Raw genomic sequence first — 23,039 nt, 5'->3', positions numbered from 1 at the left:
AGAAGCAGAGCCTCATGTGCTGAAGGGCGCCATGTGTCGTCTCCCAAAGTCCTCATGCGTTCCGTGTTGTGGCTCAAAAAGGGAGGAACTTACAGGATTGTTCACGTGACTGAAAAGCTGCTCAGCTTGCTACGTTGCGACAGGAGGGAGCGGGTCAGCGGAGGGTTGAGGAGAGGACGTGTTAGGAATCAGTGTGAGGCAAGAGACAACAGCAGGACTTTGTTATACATGGTTACACTTGAGCACAGCACAGACACACGCAGAGGACCAGATGAGGCGGTAAGGATGTGCGCTACAATCGTTTTGCTGCCGTTTACAGGAGCATCATGGTCACAGGTAACATCGAGTTCTGTCCATGAAAGGTCACTAAATATCGACATATTTTGCTAAAGATCCCACAATAGTGAATTGGACATGTGTTAGCAATGATGCTGTCATTTCGACAGTTTAAAAGTACTTTTAGTAAGTTTTGTATGTCTGTAGCTTCAATGCTTATAAAGTGCTGTCATAGACTTGTACCCGTTTTTTATATATACAGTACACTCACTGGAACTCTGCATACATCATACAACAACGCAATAATAAGGACAGGAGGATGCAAATGTTGGCAACACTAGCATAGCTATGAGAGCTTAAGTCAGGGGTGTTAAACGCGCGGCCCGAGGGCAGGATCAGGCTTGCGAACAGGTTTTATCCGGCCCGCAGGATCAGTTTCTTAAGTAAAAAAATGTAACAGAAATTTTTGAATGAAAGAAACAGCTGTTCTAAATGTGTCCACTGGATGTCACAATAGCAATTCTTTGTATCTTTGTAGACGATGCTACATATCTACAAAATAAATGTTAGTACATCAGTCGAGGGAAATGATCAAACTACATAAATAACATCCTATAATTTGATTTTAATATTTTTTTATCTTTATAGATTGAAAATTAACACCAATGAGTTGACTGATGAACACTATCACATAATTTATTCAGAAAGTATAAATAACGACAAATAAAGGTAGAATACTATTAACCGCAACATGTAAGTGTAAAAAAAACCCAACAACATTAGGATTTGTATATTTTCAGAATGTGTTTGTTCTATTTTTAAACAAAGAAAACAATCTGAAGTTGTCTTTGCTTTTAAGTTATCGTGCCATGATTTTACCAGTCCGGCCCATTTGGGAGTAGATTTTTCTCCATGTGGCCCCTGATCTAAAATGAGTTTGACACCCTTGGCTTAAGTGCTATCATTAAACCTACATTTTGACCATGACATTGTGCGAGATTAGTTTTTTGCTGACGAAAAACACAAGGAGTCAAAACTTACAGGTGCCACATTGGTAGAGCTTTTTTAAAGATGTGTAGCAAAGCCTGCAATTTTATAAAGTGTACTTTATCCATTCACTGTAACTCTGCACTTGTCCAACGTAATAATATATCACATACACCAAAGTAATATAAAGGACAGAAGGATGCTAACGTTGGCAAGACTAGCATAGCTATATTAGCTAAAGTACTATCATTACACTCACATTATAACAGCGGCATCGTACTATGTCAGCTTTTTTGCTAAAGAAAAAAAAAAGATCCAACTTACAGCTCTCATATTGGTGGAGCTGTATTTTAAGATGTTTAGTGAAGCCTACTTTTTTTTTACAAAGTGTCTTTTCCACTTTTTACTTCCAGACTGAAACTCTGTACTTGTTCAGTGTAATAATGGATAATAAGAGTGGGACAGGAGGACAGAAATGTTAGCAACACTAGCATAGCTATGCACTAACATTACATTAGTATTTTAAACAGAGACATTGTGCCAGGTTAGCTTTTTCAATTAAGAAAAACAAAATTATCAAAACTTACAGTTCCCATGTTGATAGAGCTGTACTTTAAGATGTGTAGCCTGCTTTTTTACAAAGTGTACTTTATTCACTTTTTACATACACACTAACTATGCATTTATCTAACGTAATCGATGCCATATATCACATACAACAATGTAACATTAAGGACAGAAGGATGCTAACGTTGGCCATACAAACATAGCTATGCTAGCTTCAGTGCTAACATTACACTCAAGTTTTAACAGCAACGTAATGCTCAATTAGCCTATTCCCCGGAGATTAAAGCAATGATCAAACGTGCAACTTTCACGTATGTAGCTGACTGACAGATACTTGGCAGAGATTTATTTTAGAATGTGTAGAGAAGCCTGTTTTTTTTTTTTTTGTATTGTTTTTCTTCCAAAGAGGACATCTATAAAGTGATAGGGATATATACAAGTGGCAGGCTCATCTAAGTTTTTGCTTCATGACATCATAAACATAATCTAAAAGGTAAATTTTGCATAATATCTATCCCATCCATTTTGTATCGCTTATTCCTCTTGAGGTAGTGGGGAGCTGGAGCTATTAAGGGACCCTTAATATGACAGATTATATTGAACAATATGGAGAAAGCACACCCTTATTGCAACAATCTATAGCAGTGGTCCCCAACCTTTTTCTAGCTGCGGACCGCTCAACGCTTGACATTTTGTCCCACGGATCGAGGCGGTGGGGGACGGGACGGGGGGGACGGGACGGGTGTGTGTGTGTGTGTTGGTATTTAAAAAAAATATATTTTGTCATAAAGAAATACAATCATGTGTGCTTACGGACTGTATCCATGCAGACTGTATTGATCTATATTGATATATAATGTAGGAACCAGAAATATTAATAACAGAAAGAAACAACCCTTTTGTGCGAATGAGTGTAAATGGGGGAGGGAGGTTTTTTGGGTTGGTGCACTAATTGTAAGTGTATCTTGTGTTTTTTATGTTGATTTAATAAAAAATAAAAAATATATATTTTTTAATTAAATTAAATTAAATTTTTTTATTTCTTGTGCGGCCCCGGTACCAATCGATCCACGGACCGGTACCGGGCCGCGGCCCGGTGGTTGGGGACCACTGATCTATAGGATCCAGGTAACTTACAGAAAAATCTAGAACACAGGTGTCAAACTCCTGGCTGGATGATATAAAAATCAACATCTACAGCCGTCCCTCTTAAAACACCCCTGATCTAGAACATTCTATCAACTTTAAGACCATGAATCTGTTTGTACAAAGAACTTCTTGTCACTTTTCTTTGTTAACAGCGAGGCTAAAGACTAAATTGTATGTTCTGATGCTGACATGACCAAAAGTGAATATTATCAGGTGGTCATGTCTCAGTCAATTATCAGGTGGTCATGTCTCTGTCAAATAAAACTTTATACCTAAATATGTCTGAATAGAAGATACTGAACATGTATTGAATATTGTACCACTTACCTTCTGTAACTGCGTCTCCAACTTACTGCACTCTTCCTTTTTCTGCTCAATGGCGATCTCAAGTGACTTGAGCTTGGAGTCCTTTTTGAGGCCAGAGGACGCCAAAGAAGACGCATGCTCCTTGAGATCGATGAGGCTGGACTGAAGCGTAGACACAAGAGAAGTATTGAACAGTACATTCTTAAAGACACAAGGTGTCAAACGCATGTTGATCACGCACCTCTTTTTCTGTTAATTCTATCTGCAGGCTGTTGACTTTCTCTTTGAGGTCCTTGTTCTCCTTCTTGTAGGCGTCCACTTCCTCCAGACGTTCTCGGTCTTCCCTCTCCCTCTGGTCCTTCAGACGCTCGATGATTCGCTCCTGACAGGACGCACAGTAAAAACACTTGAATGAAGCCAACAATATGAGCGCCGGTTACTAGGCCTTACCTTCTCGGACAGCGCCTCCTCCAGGGTGGCCAGGGCAGTGTCGGTGTTGGTGGAGTCGGTCTGCAGAGACTTGACGCGGTCCTTCAAGTTGCTCAGCTGCTTGTCTTTGTCCCTCAGTTGCTCCTGCAAGTTCTCAATCTGAGGAGGAGGAGACCAGCGCCTTCATGTAACAAACTTGCATACGCCGTCTTTTACGGCAACGATGAGATGTATAAAAACTGATGTTGAAGTGGAAATGTGTGCTGCCTCACAACAACTCCATGGCTAACGTACGCATATTTTGACAGGCTGTGAATACTTGAGCGACACACAGAGGGGATGCTGGATAATAGTTAACATAAAAATGGGCAAACTTTTAATTCTCAGACTCTGGAATGCCCTCCAGGTAACAATTAGAAATGCTACCTCAGTAGAAGTATTTAAGTTCCATCTTAAAACTCATTTGTATACGCTAGCTTTTAAATAGACCACCCTTTTAGACCAGTTGATCTGCCGTCTCTTTTCTGCTCTTCCCCCCTCTCCTGCGTGGAGAGGTTATTAGGTGACCACAGATGACGCGCTAGCTGTTCAAAGTAGGGACCAGGGGTGGACCACTCATCTGTGCATCAGTTGGGGATGTCTCTGCGCTGCTGACTTGTCTCCACTCAAGATGATCCCCTGCCCGGGGGGGAGGGGTCCCCATATCTGCGGTCGCCTCCAAGGTTTCTCATTGTATCCCATTGGGTTGAGTTTTTTCTTGCCCTGATGTGGGATCTAAATCGAGGATGTCATTGTGGCTTGTGCAGCCCTTTGAGACACTTGTGATTAAGGGCTATATAAATAAACTTTGATTGATTGATTGAGACTGATTGATGATCCCCCAAGATTTAGGCTCAGCAACATTTGTTTTCAACAATGTAAAACAGTTTGAGTCAAGGACACAAAATTTACTTTTGGGGGTCTGGCTACTGTATAAACACATTTTGGTATAAGTTCACATTGGGGTGATCAGTCACCCACCTCTTCTAAAGTGTTACATATCATTGTAGCGACGGGGTAGAGCACTAATTTCCCCGAGTCAGTTTTGACAATGCACATCTATCTTCGTCTGCACCTTCTTCCTGACACGACCATTCAGTTCCAGTCAGTTCTCGGAGACACGCAAGATCAAGCTGACTGTCGCTCTGCCGTTTGCTTCAAACACGAGAAAGAAGCACATCCGACTTGTGATTGGTCAGACCGTAGCGAGCTCAAGCCAGCGGTGTGCCATTAAGGCCAACAAGGCCTTCTCTGCTGGCCTAACATAACCAGAAATCATGATCATAATTAAAGATAAAAGTAACTTTTCAATCAATCAATCAATCAATCAAAGTTTACTTATATAGCCCTAAATCACGGGTGTCTCAAAGGGCTGCACAAACCACAACGACATCCAACGACAGGCCTTTTAATTTTACTTTCCCTATATATTTAAAAGTATTCATTTTCTCTTCATGTCATATTATGCTCCTTCCAGTGCTGTTGTTTTGAGGTTAGAGGTTGTATCCAATCAGAATTCAGCTAGCTTATGTTGCCATGCTGTATGAAATCTGCCGTGAGCCTTCAGAATCAACAATGCAGGCGTCTGTGAACTGTTAGTGAACGGACACAGTTGATAGACAATTGCGATAGCCAATCAGATCCCGAGTTGTTGTCATTCAGGCCTTCTAGCTGGCCTAAGGTTGAACGTGACATTTACGTGTCCTGTGATTGGATACTCATCAGGACCGTAAGCGGATGAATTTGAGAACACACACAGTTGATGAACAGTTGAAATAGCCAATCAGATCACAAGTTGTTGACAGCAGCCTCTCTAGGTAGCCTGATGTTAATGAGACTGTGATTGGATACTCACTTGTAATTCCAAAGTGAGTATCCATTCACAAGTTGCAATTTAGCAGGAAGCGGGAAGTGTTGACCCACAAAGAAGAACAAAATGTCGGCAGATATATATTTGCAAGGATATTTTTAAGAAGGATATTTTGAGAGAGACTACATCTTGTGAGACGATGTCGGTGATGAAATAGGAAAATGCCCGCCATTTCCACTCGAATCAACCAACTACGAGCGGTACCACTGACTTATACGGCGTCGAATGGGTGCTACAAATTGTGAGTTCAAATATTTTTTTTCATAATTTTTTCTCGTTTAATATGTTTTTTGCAATTTAAATTTTGACAGTGCCACATGAGATATGTTTTAATTGCTGATGCGGGTTTATTGATTTTTAATTGCGCCAGATAACCTGTTTTGTATACTTTTGATGTGATTCAATGCCCAGTAATATGTAAATTTGTTCCTGTATAGTATTTCTCCAGCGATGGTCATGTGGGGACATAAATTATGGTATTTTGAGAGGTAATCATTGAAGTCAGACATCACTGAAGGCCTAGGTGGGAAACGCACGGCCCTCCACTGACTAAAGCACAGGGCTACTTTTAATATGAGGGGGCGTGGTCTGGACGGGCCAAGCCACGCACACGTCTGCGGCGGATTTCAAGTAGATTACAATTCAACAAAGAAATGTGCTTGGATTTATGAGTGCGAACACTTTAATACATCTGAATTTCTACTTGCGTACGCCATTTTCTATATTTGTTCGTACTTCCATTTTTAGTAGGAAAGCCACGCAACTCTCTTTACATGGATGGTGGCGGAGCAGAAGCAAATATATTTTTGATTAAACAGTTGCTTCCGCAGGTTTGTGGATTTTTGGTCCAAAGGGGAGAGGTCTCACTCTGAGTTGTCTTTGCAGAACTGTTTTACTCCACAACACAAACACGGAAAGTCAACAAAATCGCCTCATTCTTCGTTAATAATTCATGCATATCCAATTGTGCATCAAAGACTATAATTGCTCCTTTTTGTGATGTTTACCTTCTTCTGCAGGACATTGATTTTCCTTTCTTTGACCTCCAGCATGTCCTTCATGTCCCTGATTTCTCCAGCGAGTGTGCCTTTCTCCTCCGTCAGGTCCTGCAGCTGCTTGGTTTTCTTGTTGAGGAAGGACTCCTTCTCCTCCAGACGCAGACGCAGAGCATCTACCTGAAGCATGGCGGAGGCAAAGAATACTTCAAAGAATGTGCTGGCATCTCGCTTCAAATACAGCTTTCCTTCGCCACTTCACAGTTTACTTACTAGAGTCTCAGGGCATCGCAGATTTAAAAATTTAAAATGTGTGTTTTTTAGAAACTTTTTGATATTACCAGCTGTCTACTGAGTAGTGAAGCTGCTTTCTCATGTGACATTGTACACGGCACACCATTGGCCAATGGCAAACCAATCACACTGAGTTCTCTGTTTTGGCAGCTGGTTGAGCCTTCTCTTTGCTTCAGTTCCATTTACTGTAGCTCTGCTTGTGTGTTTAACATTTGTATTAATTTGAAGGCCCACGATAATGTCCAAACATTCCACGCCTTGTAAGGCTTCTGGCACAGAACCTAAGCCCCAGACAAAGCTGGTTACTACGGGAGAAAAGGTGAACCTCCTCATTGCTATGCTAAAAGAAGGTAGATTAGCTACGTGCTGCCATTTCAAGATTAATCCTCAATTCACTAATAAAGAATATAAGGATAACTGTAACAGTGTCTATCAAAAATACTGTGGCAACAACTTTCACTAACTTTGTTCCTCACTCGGAAGAAGACACGAGCGTCACTGTCATCATGATGCAGCTAATTCTTTAGCGTCATTTGTGTGTAACAATATTATATGTTACAATTACGTACGAGTGTAGCCGGTGTTTAAGAGCGTAGTTAAGGGCCTGATCTACTAAGATCCAAATAATAAAACTATAAAATATTATATACTATAAAATATAATTGCATGTGATCTACTAATACTGTGTGTACAATTGAAAAGTGGTGAAGACAGCCTTATTTAAATTAGGTAGCTGCATTGTTTGCCTTCTATGTTAATGGTAATATGCTCTCCAACTTGTGTGCTATGTTGTTGAACTAGCAGAACACATCTATAATCTGTAACACTTTTTCTGCAATATAGAATCGCAAATCTATAAACAACAGAAAGCATTTTTAGCGCACTGATACACTGCAGGGAGACGCATTAATGCGTCTGGAATGATCCAAACGCAAGGAAACGCTTATTGAAAGACGTCCCACTGGGGTGAGTTTTTCCTTGCCCGTATGCGGGCTCTGTACCGAGGATGTCGTTGTGGCTTGTGCAGCCCTTTGAGACACTTGTGATTTAGGACTATATAAATAAACATTGATTGATTGAAAGACGTCTTTCTATATAATATATTTTCTAAATGAAATAAAGAATGCCATTTAAAAGAAAAAAACGCCAGCAGACACAAAACACATGAAATAAATTTGTTTTAATCAGCCACATAAATCATCCAGCAGCTATAAAAGTATATTGCAGGTTAGACAATGTCTAATATCTTTTATTTCTGACAGTCCAAATATGTTGACAAAGATCGTAGGACATAGAATTATATGTCCATCGTCTGTCTTTGCAGCACGATCACCTCTTTTCTCACAGCCATGTGCGTAACTGTGTCAGTCTGCACATACTTTTTAGACGTGCTAAATTAAGATGTAAAATACCGCCTACAGAAAAGTGATCAGCCTTGATAGGACACTTTGAGCGTGCTGAATAATTACATTTGCAGCTTCTCATCCCAGTACTGTGGGCTTTCTGATGATCAGCATATAATCGGCATATTCATGAAGACAGACACGCTAAATGGATTCTGCTCCTTGATCTGCTCACTTAAGAGACACAATCCTCTGCTTACAAGTTTAGTTGATCAGTTTTGCATGTGCTATCAAGTTTGCACATGTTTTAGTACACACAAACTTTAGCAGATCAGGCCCTAAGTGTTTATGAGTGTGTGTGAAAGGTTAGTAACAGCGTGTGGAAGGTTTATAACGATCTAAAACAATGTTTATTAACCATGGGGGCAGAGACTATTAATGGAGCCTGAGCGCCAAAAAATACCTATTTCTCATCACTGGTCCGTGTGGGCCACGACGGTACTCAGTATTACACTTTTCCATCACTTGTTGCAGCAATGACAATCGCAAAGCAACAGCTAAAGTCATAGAGAAGGTTCTTAAACGCAAAAATTATGACTAAAGATTTTATTTGCACTTCAGTTTTATTGACAGTTTAGTTAAACATAATTATCAGAAATTTGTTTATTTATTTTGCACATCAATGTAAATGTGTTTTCCTCACTTATTCATGAGTCCCTTCTTATGCAGTATATTTGGTTAGTATTTATTTTTATAATTAGCTTGACCTAAGCCTAAGGTTTATTTGATAATCATTTTTATGATTAACACATGGTTTCATATCATTTGGCAAGGTTGTAAACTGTAAGTAGGTGAGACATAAATATTGAATATGATTTAAAAAAAAAGAGTAAATGTACTAATTCAGTGTTATTATTTGAGCGGGCCTACGGCCCCTCTGCAGTGGAAAAGTTGGGCCCCAAGATCAAAAAGGTTGAGAACCCATCCATCCATCCATTTTCTACCGCTTGTCCCTTTCGGGGTCGCAGGGGGTGCTGGAGCCTATCTCAGCTGCATTCGGGCGGAAGGCGGGGTACACCCTGGACCCCTGACCTAAAATACATACAACATTCATACAAATCAATAAATAAATAGCGTCCTTGCTTCATGAAAATTCACCTACTACGGGGGTTTTGGAACGTAACTCAAGCGATCATCGAGGAAACGCTGTAATGTGCCGTTAAGGCAAATCAAAGTTTGTTTTTCACGATTGGTTGTGTGTTTTTGGGTGTGCGGGGGCTCAGGACGGATGAATGGAATTGTATTTTATTTGAATGGGAATATTAATTTTGGATAATAACAGTATTTTAAGCTATGAGCTTTGTCACAGAATGAATCAACTTGTATATCACGGCAACATTGTATTATATACCTCATATTCTAAGCCTCAGACCTAATGCAGGCTTACAATATTTATTTTTGCTCCATTTGAATGTAGAGGTGTTTGCTGTGTTGATCTACTTTAGCTGCAGGATTCAAGTTACCTCTGTTTGCAGGATGGCCGCACGTTGCTCTTTGGCAGTGAGAGACTCTTTGAGGACCTCGATGTGCTGTTTGCAGTCCGAGTTCTGGTTGTTGAGGGTCTCTAGTTTGGTCTGCAGAGCCAGCAGCTCTGACTCCTTCTTGGACAACTCCTGCTTGAGCTGATCAATCTGCACACACACACACACACACACACACACACACACACACACACACACACACACACACACACACACACACACACACACACACACGCACGCACGCATACACGCACACACAGACAAAATCACAATGACGAGTACAGCTTTAGCACTGTTTGCATCAACGTTTCTCTCATTAAAAATGCATTTGGGACTGACTCCCCTCCTGTGCATTCATCATTTATTATACATCAATCGTATTCACGATGGATGAAAAGACGTCTAAAAATAGCGCAACAAAGCTGAGGGCTGGCCTGGCCGACCAACACGAGGATCAGTGAGTAAACAGAAAGTCAAAGCTCAGGAGAGACGGAGGACGATGGGTCCTCAGAGAGAGACATGCACAAGCTAGCATGATGGCAGGTTTAAGGCTTCATATGCTGGAGAGTTGACAGCGTTATTTGTGACAGATATAGACAACATTTTTAATGATACATGTATTCGAAATTAGATTTTTCAGGTATGGTACAGAGGCGTACTGAGTTCCTGCATGAAACTACCTGGTTAACTTTATATGCTTAATTGTGTTTCATTGTATCCATTAAACCATATTGTACTACCCCAAAGTATGTGAAACTATCAATTTCTACCCAGAGATGGAGGAAACAAAGACACGACAACCGAAGACGGTCTCTTTTCCTTTTAACCCTTTGTGTGTATTATGATTAATACTTCATCTAAACGGGAATATATGGACATCACATCAGTCGGCATCCCAGTGAGAGCAGACATTGTACAGTAAGTGATTGTTTTATTATGTTTGTAGTTTGGATTTCTTGTTTAGCACTTAACAATAGTGCTACATGATGTTATGATGTTTCACTAAAGCTGGATCTGTATAGCACCCAGTGTCTAAAAAAAGCTCACCCTCCTTATATTTAGGGTAAAAAATATAAGGTCCTGGATCACCATTTTTACCAAAGTAATCGTTGTTGGCTCTCACAAAGTCTGCATGATTCGCATTGTTGTTGTTGGGAAGGGGATCTGTGGTTCCCACATCTACATCACAGATCACGTAACTGGCTTGATCATTATCTCACAAAATGGCTCGGGAATCACACAAATACATATGATAATAGCTTCAATATAGAGGCAACTAGTTTTTCCACTATACTGGTACTTTAAGAGCTGCACTTGGACAATTAGTTGACGGCCCACAGCTTTTAGCTCTTGTCTAGCACTGTCTGACTTAACTCTCAATTAGCGGAGATTGGTGGTTGCTGATTCAAGGAGTGTGCATGACTGAAGCCTTTTAAAGAAATCACATAGTTTTTTTAATTAATATTAATATTGTAATTATTAGACTGATCATATTGTTTTGTTCTGCTTTAAAGAAATGAGAGGAAGAAAGGTATTTCTGTCATTCTTTAAGGGAGGTTCAGAGGGGACAGTTGATGAGAGACATTTGCTACAGAAATGAATGAAGACAAAAAAACTTGAAATAATAAGTGCGATCAATTTTGCCGTGAGGTGATAAATGTTAGTTGTTCTGCTAGCCTCACTGGTAAGAGAAATGGAGCCAACTCGCCCCGGCTGTGGACAGGAAGTGAGGCAAAAGTGTTGGCTGTCTAATAATGACAAGCCAGTGTGAATTCTTGAGTAAAATGACAGCATTTGTTTGTGATTCAGATTGTTAAGTAACATAAAAAAACTAAAAAATCTTATTATATAAAAATCAGATCGCATGAGATTTAGGGGTGTACCGATCCAATACAGCATTGATGTTATATCAGCATATTGGATCACATCAGCTTGTATCTAAAATCTTCGACACAATCAGTCCTGCAACACTTTTACTTGTGCGGCAGTGGACAGCACACAATGTTGGTCTTTCATTCTATTTTAGTCAAGTCATTTACAAAAGGTAAATATAGTCGCAGCTACACAACAGCTAAGTACACAATAGCACACAAGGTTGACACACGTAATAAGCATCCGTCATTGAACAATATTGCAGTGTAAAACAGTACATTTGTCAATATTAAAAGTATCAGATAATTATAGTTGCATATTACTTACTGGGGGTGTAACGATTAATCGATAAATCAATATATCGAATTATATTCCAAAGATTCAACTACTTCAATCTGTGCTCGGCATGTTGGCCTTCCGAAAGATAGGTATCAATCCAACAGTGTTTTAAAAGGCAATATACTGATTATATTGATCCTTAAAAAAATAATACACTGGATTTAAGATCGGCACACTTTATATGAAGAAGAGCACTTTTAATGATAAGGACGTTAAACGTTACTCAAGTCTATCTCTACGACGCCATCAGTCATCAAAACAAGAATGGCATTGTGATATTGTCTTGTGCAAACGCTACAAGACAATATCACAATGCAACAACACAACAACTTTCAGCTACAGCACGATTGCAAAGACCAAGGACACAACACAATAATATAAAGCCGCAACACAACTTAAAGCCACACAGGACACGACGGACACAACGGCAGTGACAGCAGAGCAAGTTTCGTCGACGGACCAAGCGGCTGAGGCGGAAGGTTAAAAACGGTGTAATGAACATAGTCTATTAGTATGATTGAAAAAGTAAAAAAAGTTATTTATGACTGAAAAATTAGTCAGATTTTACTTACTTTTCCAACTTCGTTCATTGCGCTGTTTTCAACTTTCTGCCTCAGCCATTGTGGTCCGTTGCCAAAACTTATCCGATGTCACTTCTGTTGCGTCTTTAACTTGTCGTGTTTTGGCTTATACTTGTGTTGAGACGTTTGTGTTTGTTGTGGGTTTTGCAATCGTGAAATAACTGAAAGTTGTTGTGTTAATTCGTTTGCATTTGTCGTGACTTTTCTCGGCCACCGTAGCTGTTTATTAAAGTGGGAGTAGTAGCAGGTTAAACCACTGCTCATTTAACCTGAAAATATTTGGTGGCACTTAATATCTCAGGTAAACCTATTGTTAATTCAACCTGAAGAGATATTGGTTGCACTTTTTTTTTTATATTAATGCTGTATTACTTACAGTATTTGTTGAAATACAACAGCAAAAGTAGCTTTATGAATTAACTTATGAATTGTTGTGGCATTAGGTGTCACCAAAAATAATTAGCACTCCACTTTAATTTAAAGACAGCATAAGTCCATTGCGGAAGGTTAATAATAAATAGGTCTGTGTTTTCATACCTACCATTGTTCTCCGTTTGACTAATGTATCTTCATCACATTTTTTGTAACATTCTACACTACAAAATACTACGAGTAAAAAACGTGTGCTGATATCATACTGGATCAATATTGCTATTGGCCAATACTCCAAGATCCATTATGGGTATTGTACCAGGAAGGGAAAAGTTGTATTGTGACACCACTAATTACTTTTTTTTTTTTTTATGTATTCACACTGTTTGTACTTTTATTTGTGTTTTCAATTTTTTTATTTGAGAATGTCATTTATTTGAGAATTACCTGAAAGGAGTTTGCAATTTTTTTACATTTCATTTTGAGAAATAATAAAACTGTTCACACAAAAGCTATGCAGCTTTGCATTTTGTTCTTTTTCTGTATCCAAAATGAAGTGAAACTTAAAGGCCTACTGAAATGAAATTTTACTTGATCATTTCGCGATATTGCCATATTTTTGCTGAAAGGATTTAGTAGAGAACATTGACGATAAAGTTCGCAACTTTTGGTCGCTGATAAAAAAGCCTTGCCTGTACCGGAAGTAGCGTGACGTCACAGGTTGAAGGGCTCCTCACATTTGCACATTGTTTACACCAGGAGCGAGAGCGATTCGGACCAAGAAAGCGACGATTACCCTATTAATTTGAGCCAGGATGAAAGATTTGTGGATGAGGAAAGTGAGAGTGAAGGATTAGAGTGCAGTGCAGGATGTATCTTTTTTCGCTCTGACCGTAACTTAGGTACAAGGGCTCATTGGATTCCACACTCTCTCCTTTTTCTATTGTGGATCACGGATTTGTATTTTAAACCACCTCGGATACTATATCCTCTTAAAAATGAGAGTCGAGAACGCGAAATGGACATTCACAGTGACTTATATCTCCACGACAATACATCGGCGAAGCACTTTAGCTACGGAGCTAACGTGATAGCATCGTGCTTAACTGCAGATAGAAACAGAAGAAATAAGCCCCTGACTGGAAGGATAGACAGAAGATCAACAATACTACCAAACCCTGGACCTGTAACCACACGGTTAATGCTGTGCCGCCTGGCGAAGCCTAGCAATGCTGTTGCTAACGACGCCATTGAAGCTAACTTAGCTACGGGACCTCGACAGGGCAATGCTAAAAACATTAGCTCTCCACCTACGCCAGCCCTCATCTGCTCATCAACACCCGTGCTCACCTGCGTTCCAGCGATCGACGGCGCGACGAAGGACTTCACCACGATGATCGGTGCGGTCGGCGGCCCGGAGATGGAGGAAGTCAACCCAGACAGGTGAGGACAGCGGCACGGCGGCGGACGGCGTTGTAGCTTTCGACGACACCCCGGCCTCATTCAGAGTCGGCAAGAAATATATATTTCCCCAAAGTTAAGGAAGTGACATGCACATAGCGGCACGCACGTACGGGCAAGTGATCAAATGTTTGGAAGCCAAAGCTGTACTCACGGTAGCGCGTCTGCTATCCAACTCAAAGTCCTTTTGGTTGTGTTGCTGTAGCCAGCCGCTAATACACCGATCCCACCTACAGCTTTCTTCTTTGCAGTCTCCATTGTTAATTGAACAAATTGCAAAAGATTCACCAACACAGATGTCCAGAATACTGTGGAATTATATGGTGAAAACAGACGACTTAAACTGGCCACCGTGCTATTCCAAAATGTCTGCTTCAACCCGTGACGTCACGCGCAAACGTCATCATACCGAGACTTTTTCAGCCGGAAGTTTCCCGGGAAATTTAAAATTGCACTTTATAAGTTAACCCGGCCGTATTGGCATGTGTTGCAATGTTAAGATTTCATCATTGATATATAAACTATCAGACTGCGTGGTCGGTAGTAGTGGGTTTCAGTAGGCCTTTAAAAATTGAGGTATGTACAGTACAAGCCTGACTGGTTTGTATTCTTCAGCTTTGTACTCAACCCAGCAGACAAGCATTGCTGCGATAAATGCCGACTAGACACTTTGCTGATGATGCTATATGCTAATCCCTCATTGGTTATTCTCCTCTCTGCATGGCGGGACGCCTACCTTGGTCTTCATAAACTTGGAGTGGTTCTTGTAGACCTCCATTTGCTTGATCTCCTCCTCACGGTCCTCTGTGTTCAGCAAGCCGTTGGCCTTCAACATTTGGATCTCATCCTCCAGGTCTCGAATGTTGCGCTCCAGCGAGGCAATCTTGGTGTCCTGCATGCAAACAAGAGGAGACGCACGTCAGCCTACAGACCGCCGTTGCTCGCAGAACAGTGAACTCGGGTCCAGAAAGACACAAAAAAGGAGGTAGATGATGACAAGGAAAGGCAACCAGGCTACTGCCGCTCAGAGGAATAATCACCATTTGGAAACCTCAGAAGAGATCAGCCTGGACTGGAAAGAAACGTGCAGTAGAAAAAGGCAGACAAGTACGATTTTGCTGCTTGCATCCAAACAGCACCCGTGAAGTCTCAGAACTGTGACTGCGAGTGCAGCTTTCGCTACACTGCTTTTGAAATAAATAATACAATGTCTTTAGCGTTAGCTATGCTCTGATGCTCCTCTCACGCAACCTTCCTCCCTTTTTTTTGTAGTTTTTTCCCTCCTCATGGCTTTGAACTTCTGAACTTGTTGGAAGGAGTAATTCTTCATCATGAATCCTCAATGGAGCATCGGTGAGACCTTGTAACTGCACCTCGCATGAGCATCCATCAAGTGATATCGCATGCAGGAAAGACATAATACCTTAAAAAGAGGGAGGTGTTATCCCGTCCACATGTCATCGCTGGTGCATCCACTAAATGTTCTTCGTGTCGCTCTTCTGCTTGCATACTGGCCTCTCGCCGTCATAAACAACCACGCCTGTTTCCATGGCAGCGGCGGCAGGCAGGCTCTACACTGTGCACTCTCTCGACGAGGCAACGAGGAGGAGGGAGGATTACAGGAGAGAGGAGCGATGCGGGGGTCTTCCTGCACACAGCACGAGGAGGCGGGACTTCCCCTAATCGAAAAGGATCCCGGAGCTCGCGCGCCACGTGACGACTGTCGGGGGAGGAGGGGGGCGTCCGTCCGAGCGAAAGCGGGCCGTATCTGCTTAGCGATGATGTCATGATTTATTTTGAGGAAGTGATGTCAGGCCTCTGCAGTGAGGCTGCTGGTGTCTACTGAGATTTGCTGACTGGATTGGCCCAAATGTCTCCACAGTCAGACCGAGTCTTCAAATTAGAGAGGAGCATTTTGCTCTCGACCTGTTTGACTTTTTTCTAATTCATAGTTGATGCACACACAATGAATTTGTGGGTACGTCTCTCTCATGGTGACATAGTTTAACTGCCTTTGTGAATCCTTCTCAAGTTTTGTCAATTTTAGTCCCATTCAGCTGTGATAACCAAAACAACAATTACACATATTACAGCTTGCTCGTGATGATGATTGCATTTTATGATTGCACACTGCAATGAGCTGAAAATGAAAAGGTGTTAATGAATCTCCATGTTGACACAGCTGTCACACACACACACACACACACACACACACACACACACACACACACACACACACACACACACACACACACACACAGACACACACACACACACACACACACAGAAAACACACACACACACACACACACACTTTGTGTGTCATTATTGATAGTGAAATCTGTCTGATGGTGTGTTGACTCAGCAGAGGATGACAATAACGGCACTTCTATGAAAACACACAACAGCGTGGGTCTATGTTTACACATGGACATAATACGAGGCATAGAAATGCCCATATATTCTAATTTAATATTTACAGTGCTTAACATATGTATTGGGCCACAGAATCATTTTAAATATTAAATATTTTATTTGCACTTATAACCAATTTTTTTCAGTTTTTATTCATTTTATTAATCAATTTATTGGTTGATCTATGTCATTTTCTTTACCTACTTTTTACAGCAATTGGGGCAGCTTGAGCTGTTGTTTCAAAGGTGCTTCATAAAGAAATCTTGACTTGTCATGATTACGAGACTATATTATTTTATGTTATGAAAGAATATATATTATGTAATTTATATTGTGTGAATAAATTGTATATTTTTTTCATAAAAACTAAGAATGTTACGTGTTTGTCAAATACTGTAATAGTCGGAGACAACTAGTAATTTTTCACACATAAAAATAGATTCAATATTATACAATATAAAATAAATATATCGTCCTTTGCTGTTTTATTATTATTATTAATAATAATAATAATAATTAATAATAAAAATAATAATATATGTATGAATAGCTATGCTTAACATAGTAATAACAATAATAATAACAATAAATAGTATTAATATTGTTATTACTTGTAGTTATACAAAATAATACACTTAACATCTTATGGGTTAAAAATAAATGTATTTTAGCATAAAAATACAATTTGGGTAAAGTGCATCTATATACAGTACTGGTGCATTCACAGTACAGAAATATGACCAATATTTCTTACATATTTTGGTAATCAGCCTACCACACATAGTACCCTAGATTTTACCCTCCGAGATATTCAAAACACACAAATAAAATAATCCCCCACAAGAATTTAGTAGGGCTGTTTCCAAGATGCAATGAACTGAACATTAAACATTACAAAAATAAATAAATCCCTCCATTCATCCATTTACTACCGCTTGACCCTCTTGTCATTAAATGAAAACTAGAGCTGTCAAATTTAACGTGTTAACACATGTGGTTAATCACAAAAAAATATTGCATTAATCATGTATCAATGCAGATTAATCACGCAATTTATTTTGAAATACTTATTTACGGTTACATGGATGGCGGTGTGGGTTGTGATAGTATCAGGCACCATCATCAGCACTGCATATGCTAATTCAAAGAAGAGTGACTCCGACTAGTGGCAAAATTCGCTTCAAAAAACACCTCAACACACACATTAGAGAGGAATAAATAATAACTTAATAATGTGATTTTAGGTAAAAAAAACATTTTTGAAATGTTCCTGTACAACACAATAAAATTGCATTTGTGTCGTTTTGACATCACTAATAAAAACATTCATCCGGTCAGTGTTTTGCAACCTTTATTGAGCCATATTTGCAATGATAAAAACATCTCACAGCACACCAGCAAACCTGCTATGACTTATTTTGTTGTATGACAGTTGGATTCGAAGGTTAATCATGGACACTCTGCTATCTAGTGGAACAGCATGTCATTGTTCTGTATGTCACAAAATGCATAGGTGGCATAAATATATGAGCAAATATACATTATTTGTAGTAAATAAATCAAAATTGTCTTTTAATGTGTCTTGTTTCCAAAGTCTAAAGCAGGCCTCCACTGGAGGTGCATCTCTGAGTGATGCTAAATCCTCATCATGTGTGAGAAAATAATGCATTCCTTGTTTATTATTATTAACTGAAGTCACATGTGATCACTATGAATGTGTACATTCTGTAATAAAAATATGTCTTACTTTCATTTCAATGATGGTTTGCAGGGCCTTTGTTTTGCTGGGATCCTGATGCAGTTGATTTCTTCGGTGTAACTCCTAATTAGAGAAGTAAAGATGCAAAAACAAAATGCTGAAAATGTCCACATTTGACAGAACAGAAACACTAATATTTGATGCAGCAAAATAATTTTTAACCAAAAATGCTTGGTTGTAAACAACCACAATGTATCACACTAGACAGCCTCCAATATGCATTGTTTCATTCAATGATCTATTGATTTTGGGTTAGTGGTTTCTGGGTTATGGTTAGGGTTGAAGATAGTGTTGGGGTCATGTTAAGGTTTAGGACAAGACATTATGGGTTATGGTTAGGGGTTAGCATATTAGATTATGGGTTTTGGTTAGAGTTTAGGATATGATACTATGGGTTATGGTTAGGGTTTAGGACAGAGGTGTCAAACATACTGCCCGTGGGCCTGATCAGGCCCGTGAACAGGTTTTATGCGGCCCGCGAGATGAGTTTGCTAAGTATAAAATTGAGCTGAAATTGTTTAATGAAAGAAACTGCTGATCTAAATGTGTCCAATGGGTGTCGCAATTACAACTCTGTTGGGCAAGCAAATGCTTGATACCGGGGCCAAGCAAGAGGTATGCGGTAAAGTGCATATAACTATGGTAACGCGTGGCTGTGGCTTCTCCCGTCGAACAAATGAAACGCAAAACCTGCAGTTTTAGGTCTTCTGCTTCGTACGCATTGTTCTTTGGCATCCTCATTGCCTCTAAATGTCTCTGTCAAAAAATAGAAAAGTGAGTGTAACTCAACCATCTTCAACAGTTTCGTGTGTGTAGTTTGTTGAGTTAGCACAGGATAAACACCCTGGACATGACAAATGAGGCGTTTGACATCTAGAAGTTTGTTATTTATTTTGTTAAATCCCAGATAGGCTGTGACTTCATGTTTATTGGCTTTGTAGATACACTAAGACAAAGCCTAAGTTCGTTGTGTTTTTCAAACCGCACACATTTCTTTCCCTCAGAATTTGAATTGTTTTGTTCAAAGGATTATTTGTGATTTGTACATTTTCAGAATGTGGTTGTTCTATTTTTGGCCAAAGTAAAACAAAGAAAACAATTTGAATGTGTCTTTATTTTATAATTATCATGCCATGATTTTACCAGTCCGGCCCAACTGGAAATAGATTTTCCTCCATTTGGCCCCTGAGCTAAAATGAGTTTGACACCTATGGTTAGGGTTTAGGTTAAGAGAATAGGGGTTATGGTTATGGTTTAGGATAAGGGGTTAAGGTTTAGGGTAAGAAATTGGGGTTATGTTTGGGGTTTAGGATAAGGGGTTAGGGGTTATGGTTAGATTTTAGGATAAGGGATCAGGGTTGGGGTTGTGGTAGGGGTTAGGATAAGATTGTAAGCGTTAGAGTTTATGATACGGAGATAGGATTTTTGGTTAGGTTTTAGAATGATTTATTAGGGTTGGGGTTTACGATAAAGGTTTATGGGTTAGGGTCTGAGATAAAGAATTAGGGTTTTGTACAAGAGATTAGGGGTTATAGGTAGATTTTAGGATAATGGATTAGGGTTGGGATTTAGGATAAGGAAAAAGGGGTTATGGTTAGGCTTTAGGATACGGGGTTGGAGTTAGGTTTTAGAATAATGGATTAGGGTTGAGGTTAGGGTTTGGGTTTAAGATAAAGGGTTAGGGGTTATGGTTTGGGTTTAGGATACTTGATTAGGCGATCTGGTTAGGGTTTTAGGTAAGGGATAAGTGGCTATGGTTAGGCTTTAGGATAAGAGATCAGGGGTTATGGTTGTAGTTTAGGATAAGGGTTGGGGTTGGGTTAGGGATAAGAGAAAAGGGGTTATGGTTAGGGCTTAATATATGGGATCAGTTAATATGGTTAGGGTCAGGATAAAGGGTTAGGGTTAGCTGTTAGGCCAATACTGCGCTCTAAAGTCTGGTTATTAACACACAAAATGTGAACAAAACTCTTTTGTTCACTCTTTGATAACCCAATAACCACAATAGTAGCATACCTCTCGTAGATGAATGTTTTCCTTCTCTTTCTGGTCTAGAATGACCTCCAGGTGTCCGAGCTGGGCCTCAGCCTCAGCGATGCGCCTGTTCCTCTCCTGCTCCTCCTCTTCAGACACCCTGCCGGGCCCCGACGGCAGCCCTTTACTCTGCAGCATCTCCAGCAGCTTCTTAATGGACTCGTCTCTGGCTCCCAGGGTCTGCTTCTGGGTCTCGATCCTCAGCTCCATCTCCTCCAGGGTTTTCCTCAACAAGAACAGCTCCTTGGCCTGCCGATCGTGCTCGGCCTGCAACCGCCGGAAGTTATCTTCGGTAAGCTCGATGGTGGTGAAGTGGTCGGCGCCTGAGCGGTTGCCGCTCTCCTGTTGCAGCAGGTGGTTGAGGTCTCGTTGCGTGCGAAGCTCGTCTTGCAGAGCCTGGATGGTCATCTGGAGATGCTGAAGAGGTTCAGACACACACACGCACACGCACACACACACACACACACGCACACAGGCTCACGTGTTGGAAATAAGTACACAAAGAGTACAAAGTGTTTGTACGGGGGTAGCATAACAAACGTGGATGCTCCTGAAATGTTGTCGCACACGGTGGAGAACGCTTTGGTGTGGGAGAAGGCGCAAATCTTACCTTCCTTACAGACTAATACTGCAATCAAACAACATTTTACACCTTTGTTTGGGTCTTGTCTTTTCAGGGTTTGGGTGTTTGTGGTGCCACAAAGGGAAGACACATTCGCAGTGAAATAATTAACTAATCGGCAGGCTCACAGCAGCAGGGTTATTTAACTACTGGCCAAAACATGCGAGTTGTGTTTAAAACATTGTTAAAGGGAATTCCATCAAATACCAGAATGTCCTTGTCATATAAAGAATTCTGAGATCTCAGCTCTCAGCAGAGCTCTCATGTAACATAGAAGATCTTTGACAAGCATCTTTAAGAACAGGACAACACTTCTGTCACAAATACAGGATCTTTGACTAGCAGTTTGACATTATATCATTAAAACAAAACAGCTGAGTTCTCTTGTCAAATAGAGGATCTTTAACTCGTGTTTTTTTAATAGGTCTTTAAAAACAGCAGAATGCTCTTGTCGTATAAAGGATTTGTGATTTCTTTTTTTTTGGTTGAGTTTTTTATTAGGTCCCTAAAACGATCAAAGGGCTCATGTCATAAATAGAGGATCAGTGACTTGTACTTTTCAAGAAAATTATGTTTTTAAAAACAAAAATAAGCTCCTGTCATATAGACTATTTGTTGCAGTAGATTATTTAAAACAGCAGAGTGCTCCTGTCACATTGATGATCTCCAACAGGTGTTTTTTTGGGAGATCTTTAAAACAGCAGTGTTTCTGTCATATAAATGATATTTGACTAAATATTTTACAATATACCCTTAAAACAGCAGAGTACTCTTGTCATACAGATGATCTTGGACTAATGTTTTTTTGCAGTTTAGTAGGGCCTTAAAAACAGCTGGGTGCTTCTGTCATATAGATGATCTCCAACTAGTGTTTTTGCAGTAGGTCTTTAAAAACAGGAGAGTGCTTCTGTCATATAAACTATTTTTCAGTAGATCCGTAATATAGTATTTAATATAGCAGAGTGCTCCTTTCCTATCGAAAATATATGACTAGTGTTTTTTTCAATAGATCCTTAAAACAGCATTTCAAAGAGATGATCCTTGACTAGTGTTTTTGCAGTATATCCTTAAAAAAGCAGAGGGAACCTGTATCATAGAAGATCTTTGACAAGCATCTTTAAGAACAGGACAACCCTTCTGTCACAAATACAGGATCTTTGACTAGCAGTTTGACATTATATCATTATAACAAAACAGCTGAGTTCTCCTGTCAAATAGAGGATCTTTAACTCCCATTTTTTTAATAGGTCCTTAAAAACAGCAGAATGCTCCTGTCGTATAAAGGATTTGTGATTTTTTTTTTTTTTAAGTAAAGTATGTTTTTAAAAACAAAAATATGCTCCTTTCATATAGACTATTTGACAATTTTTTGCAGTAGATTCTTTAAAACAGCAGAGTTTTCCTGTCACATTGATGATATCCGACAGGTGGTTTTTTTGGTAGAACTTTAAAACAGCAGAGTGTTTCTGTCATATAAATGATCTTTGACTAAATATTTTACAATAAATCCTTAAAATAGCAGAGTGCTTTTGTCATACAGATGATCTTTGACTAATGTTTTTATGCAGTTTAGTAGGGCCTTAAAAAAAAGCTGAGTCCTCCCGTCATATAGATGATCTCCGACGAGTGTTTTTACAGTGGGTCCTTAAAAACATCAGAGTGCTACTGCCATAAAAATTATATTTGACTAGTGTTTTTGCAGTAGGTCATTAAAAACAGGAGAGTGCTTCTCATATAAATGATTTTTGAGTAGATGATCCTTGACTAGTGTTTTTGCAGTATATCCTT

At 39.7% G+C, this 23,039-nt stretch overlaps 1 protein-coding gene and 1 long non-coding RNA gene across 4 annotated transcripts in view; one reads left to right on the top strand and one right to left on the bottom strand.

Annotated features, from left to right (window-relative positions):
• erc2 (ELKS/RAB6-interacting/CAST family member 2) overlaps window positions 1–23,039 on the bottom strand; it is a 100,345-nt gene that overhangs the window by 28,710 nt on the left and 48,596 nt on the right. For 2 of the 3 annotated variants that reach the window (XM_062052069.1, XM_062052077.1), the window contains exons 4-12: window positions 20,612–21,046; window positions 18,584–18,658; window positions 15,158–15,313; window positions 9,779–9,946; window positions 6,631–6,798; window positions 3,736–3,873; window positions 3,527–3,667; window positions 3,307–3,447; window positions 94–129 (exon numbers count right to left, since the gene is read on the bottom strand). In XM_062052069.1, the coding sequence (XP_061908053.1) occupies window positions 94–129; window positions 3,307–3,447; window positions 3,527–3,667; window positions 3,736–3,873; window positions 6,631–6,798; window positions 9,779–9,946; window positions 15,158–15,313; window positions 18,584–18,658; window positions 20,612–21,046 (1,458 nt within the window). The remainder of the gene's footprint in view (window positions 1–93; window positions 130–3,306; window positions 3,448–3,526; window positions 3,668–3,735; window positions 3,874–6,630; window positions 6,799–9,778; window positions 9,947–15,157; window positions 15,314–18,583; window positions 18,659–20,611; window positions 21,047–23,039) is intronic. The other variant, XM_062052074.1, reaches the window with a different exon arrangement.
• On the top strand, window positions 128–10,387 carry LOC133653073 (uncharacterized). The gene is made up of 3 exons (XR_009826653.1): window positions 128–336; window positions 3,370–4,436; window positions 6,727–10,387. It is a non-coding gene; the product is annotated as an uncharacterized LOC133653073 (long non-coding RNA).

The sequence above is a fragment of the Entelurus aequoreus genome, linkage group LG01, assembly GCF_033978785.1.
Source record: "Entelurus aequoreus isolate RoL-2023_Sb linkage group LG01, RoL_Eaeq_v1.1, whole genome shotgun sequence".
Lineage (NCBI taxonomy): Eukaryota > Metazoa > Chordata > Actinopteri > Syngnathiformes > Syngnathidae > Entelurus > Entelurus aequoreus.
Note: the sequence above shows the minus strand (reverse complement) of the source record. Positions and strands in the feature narration are given on the sequence as shown.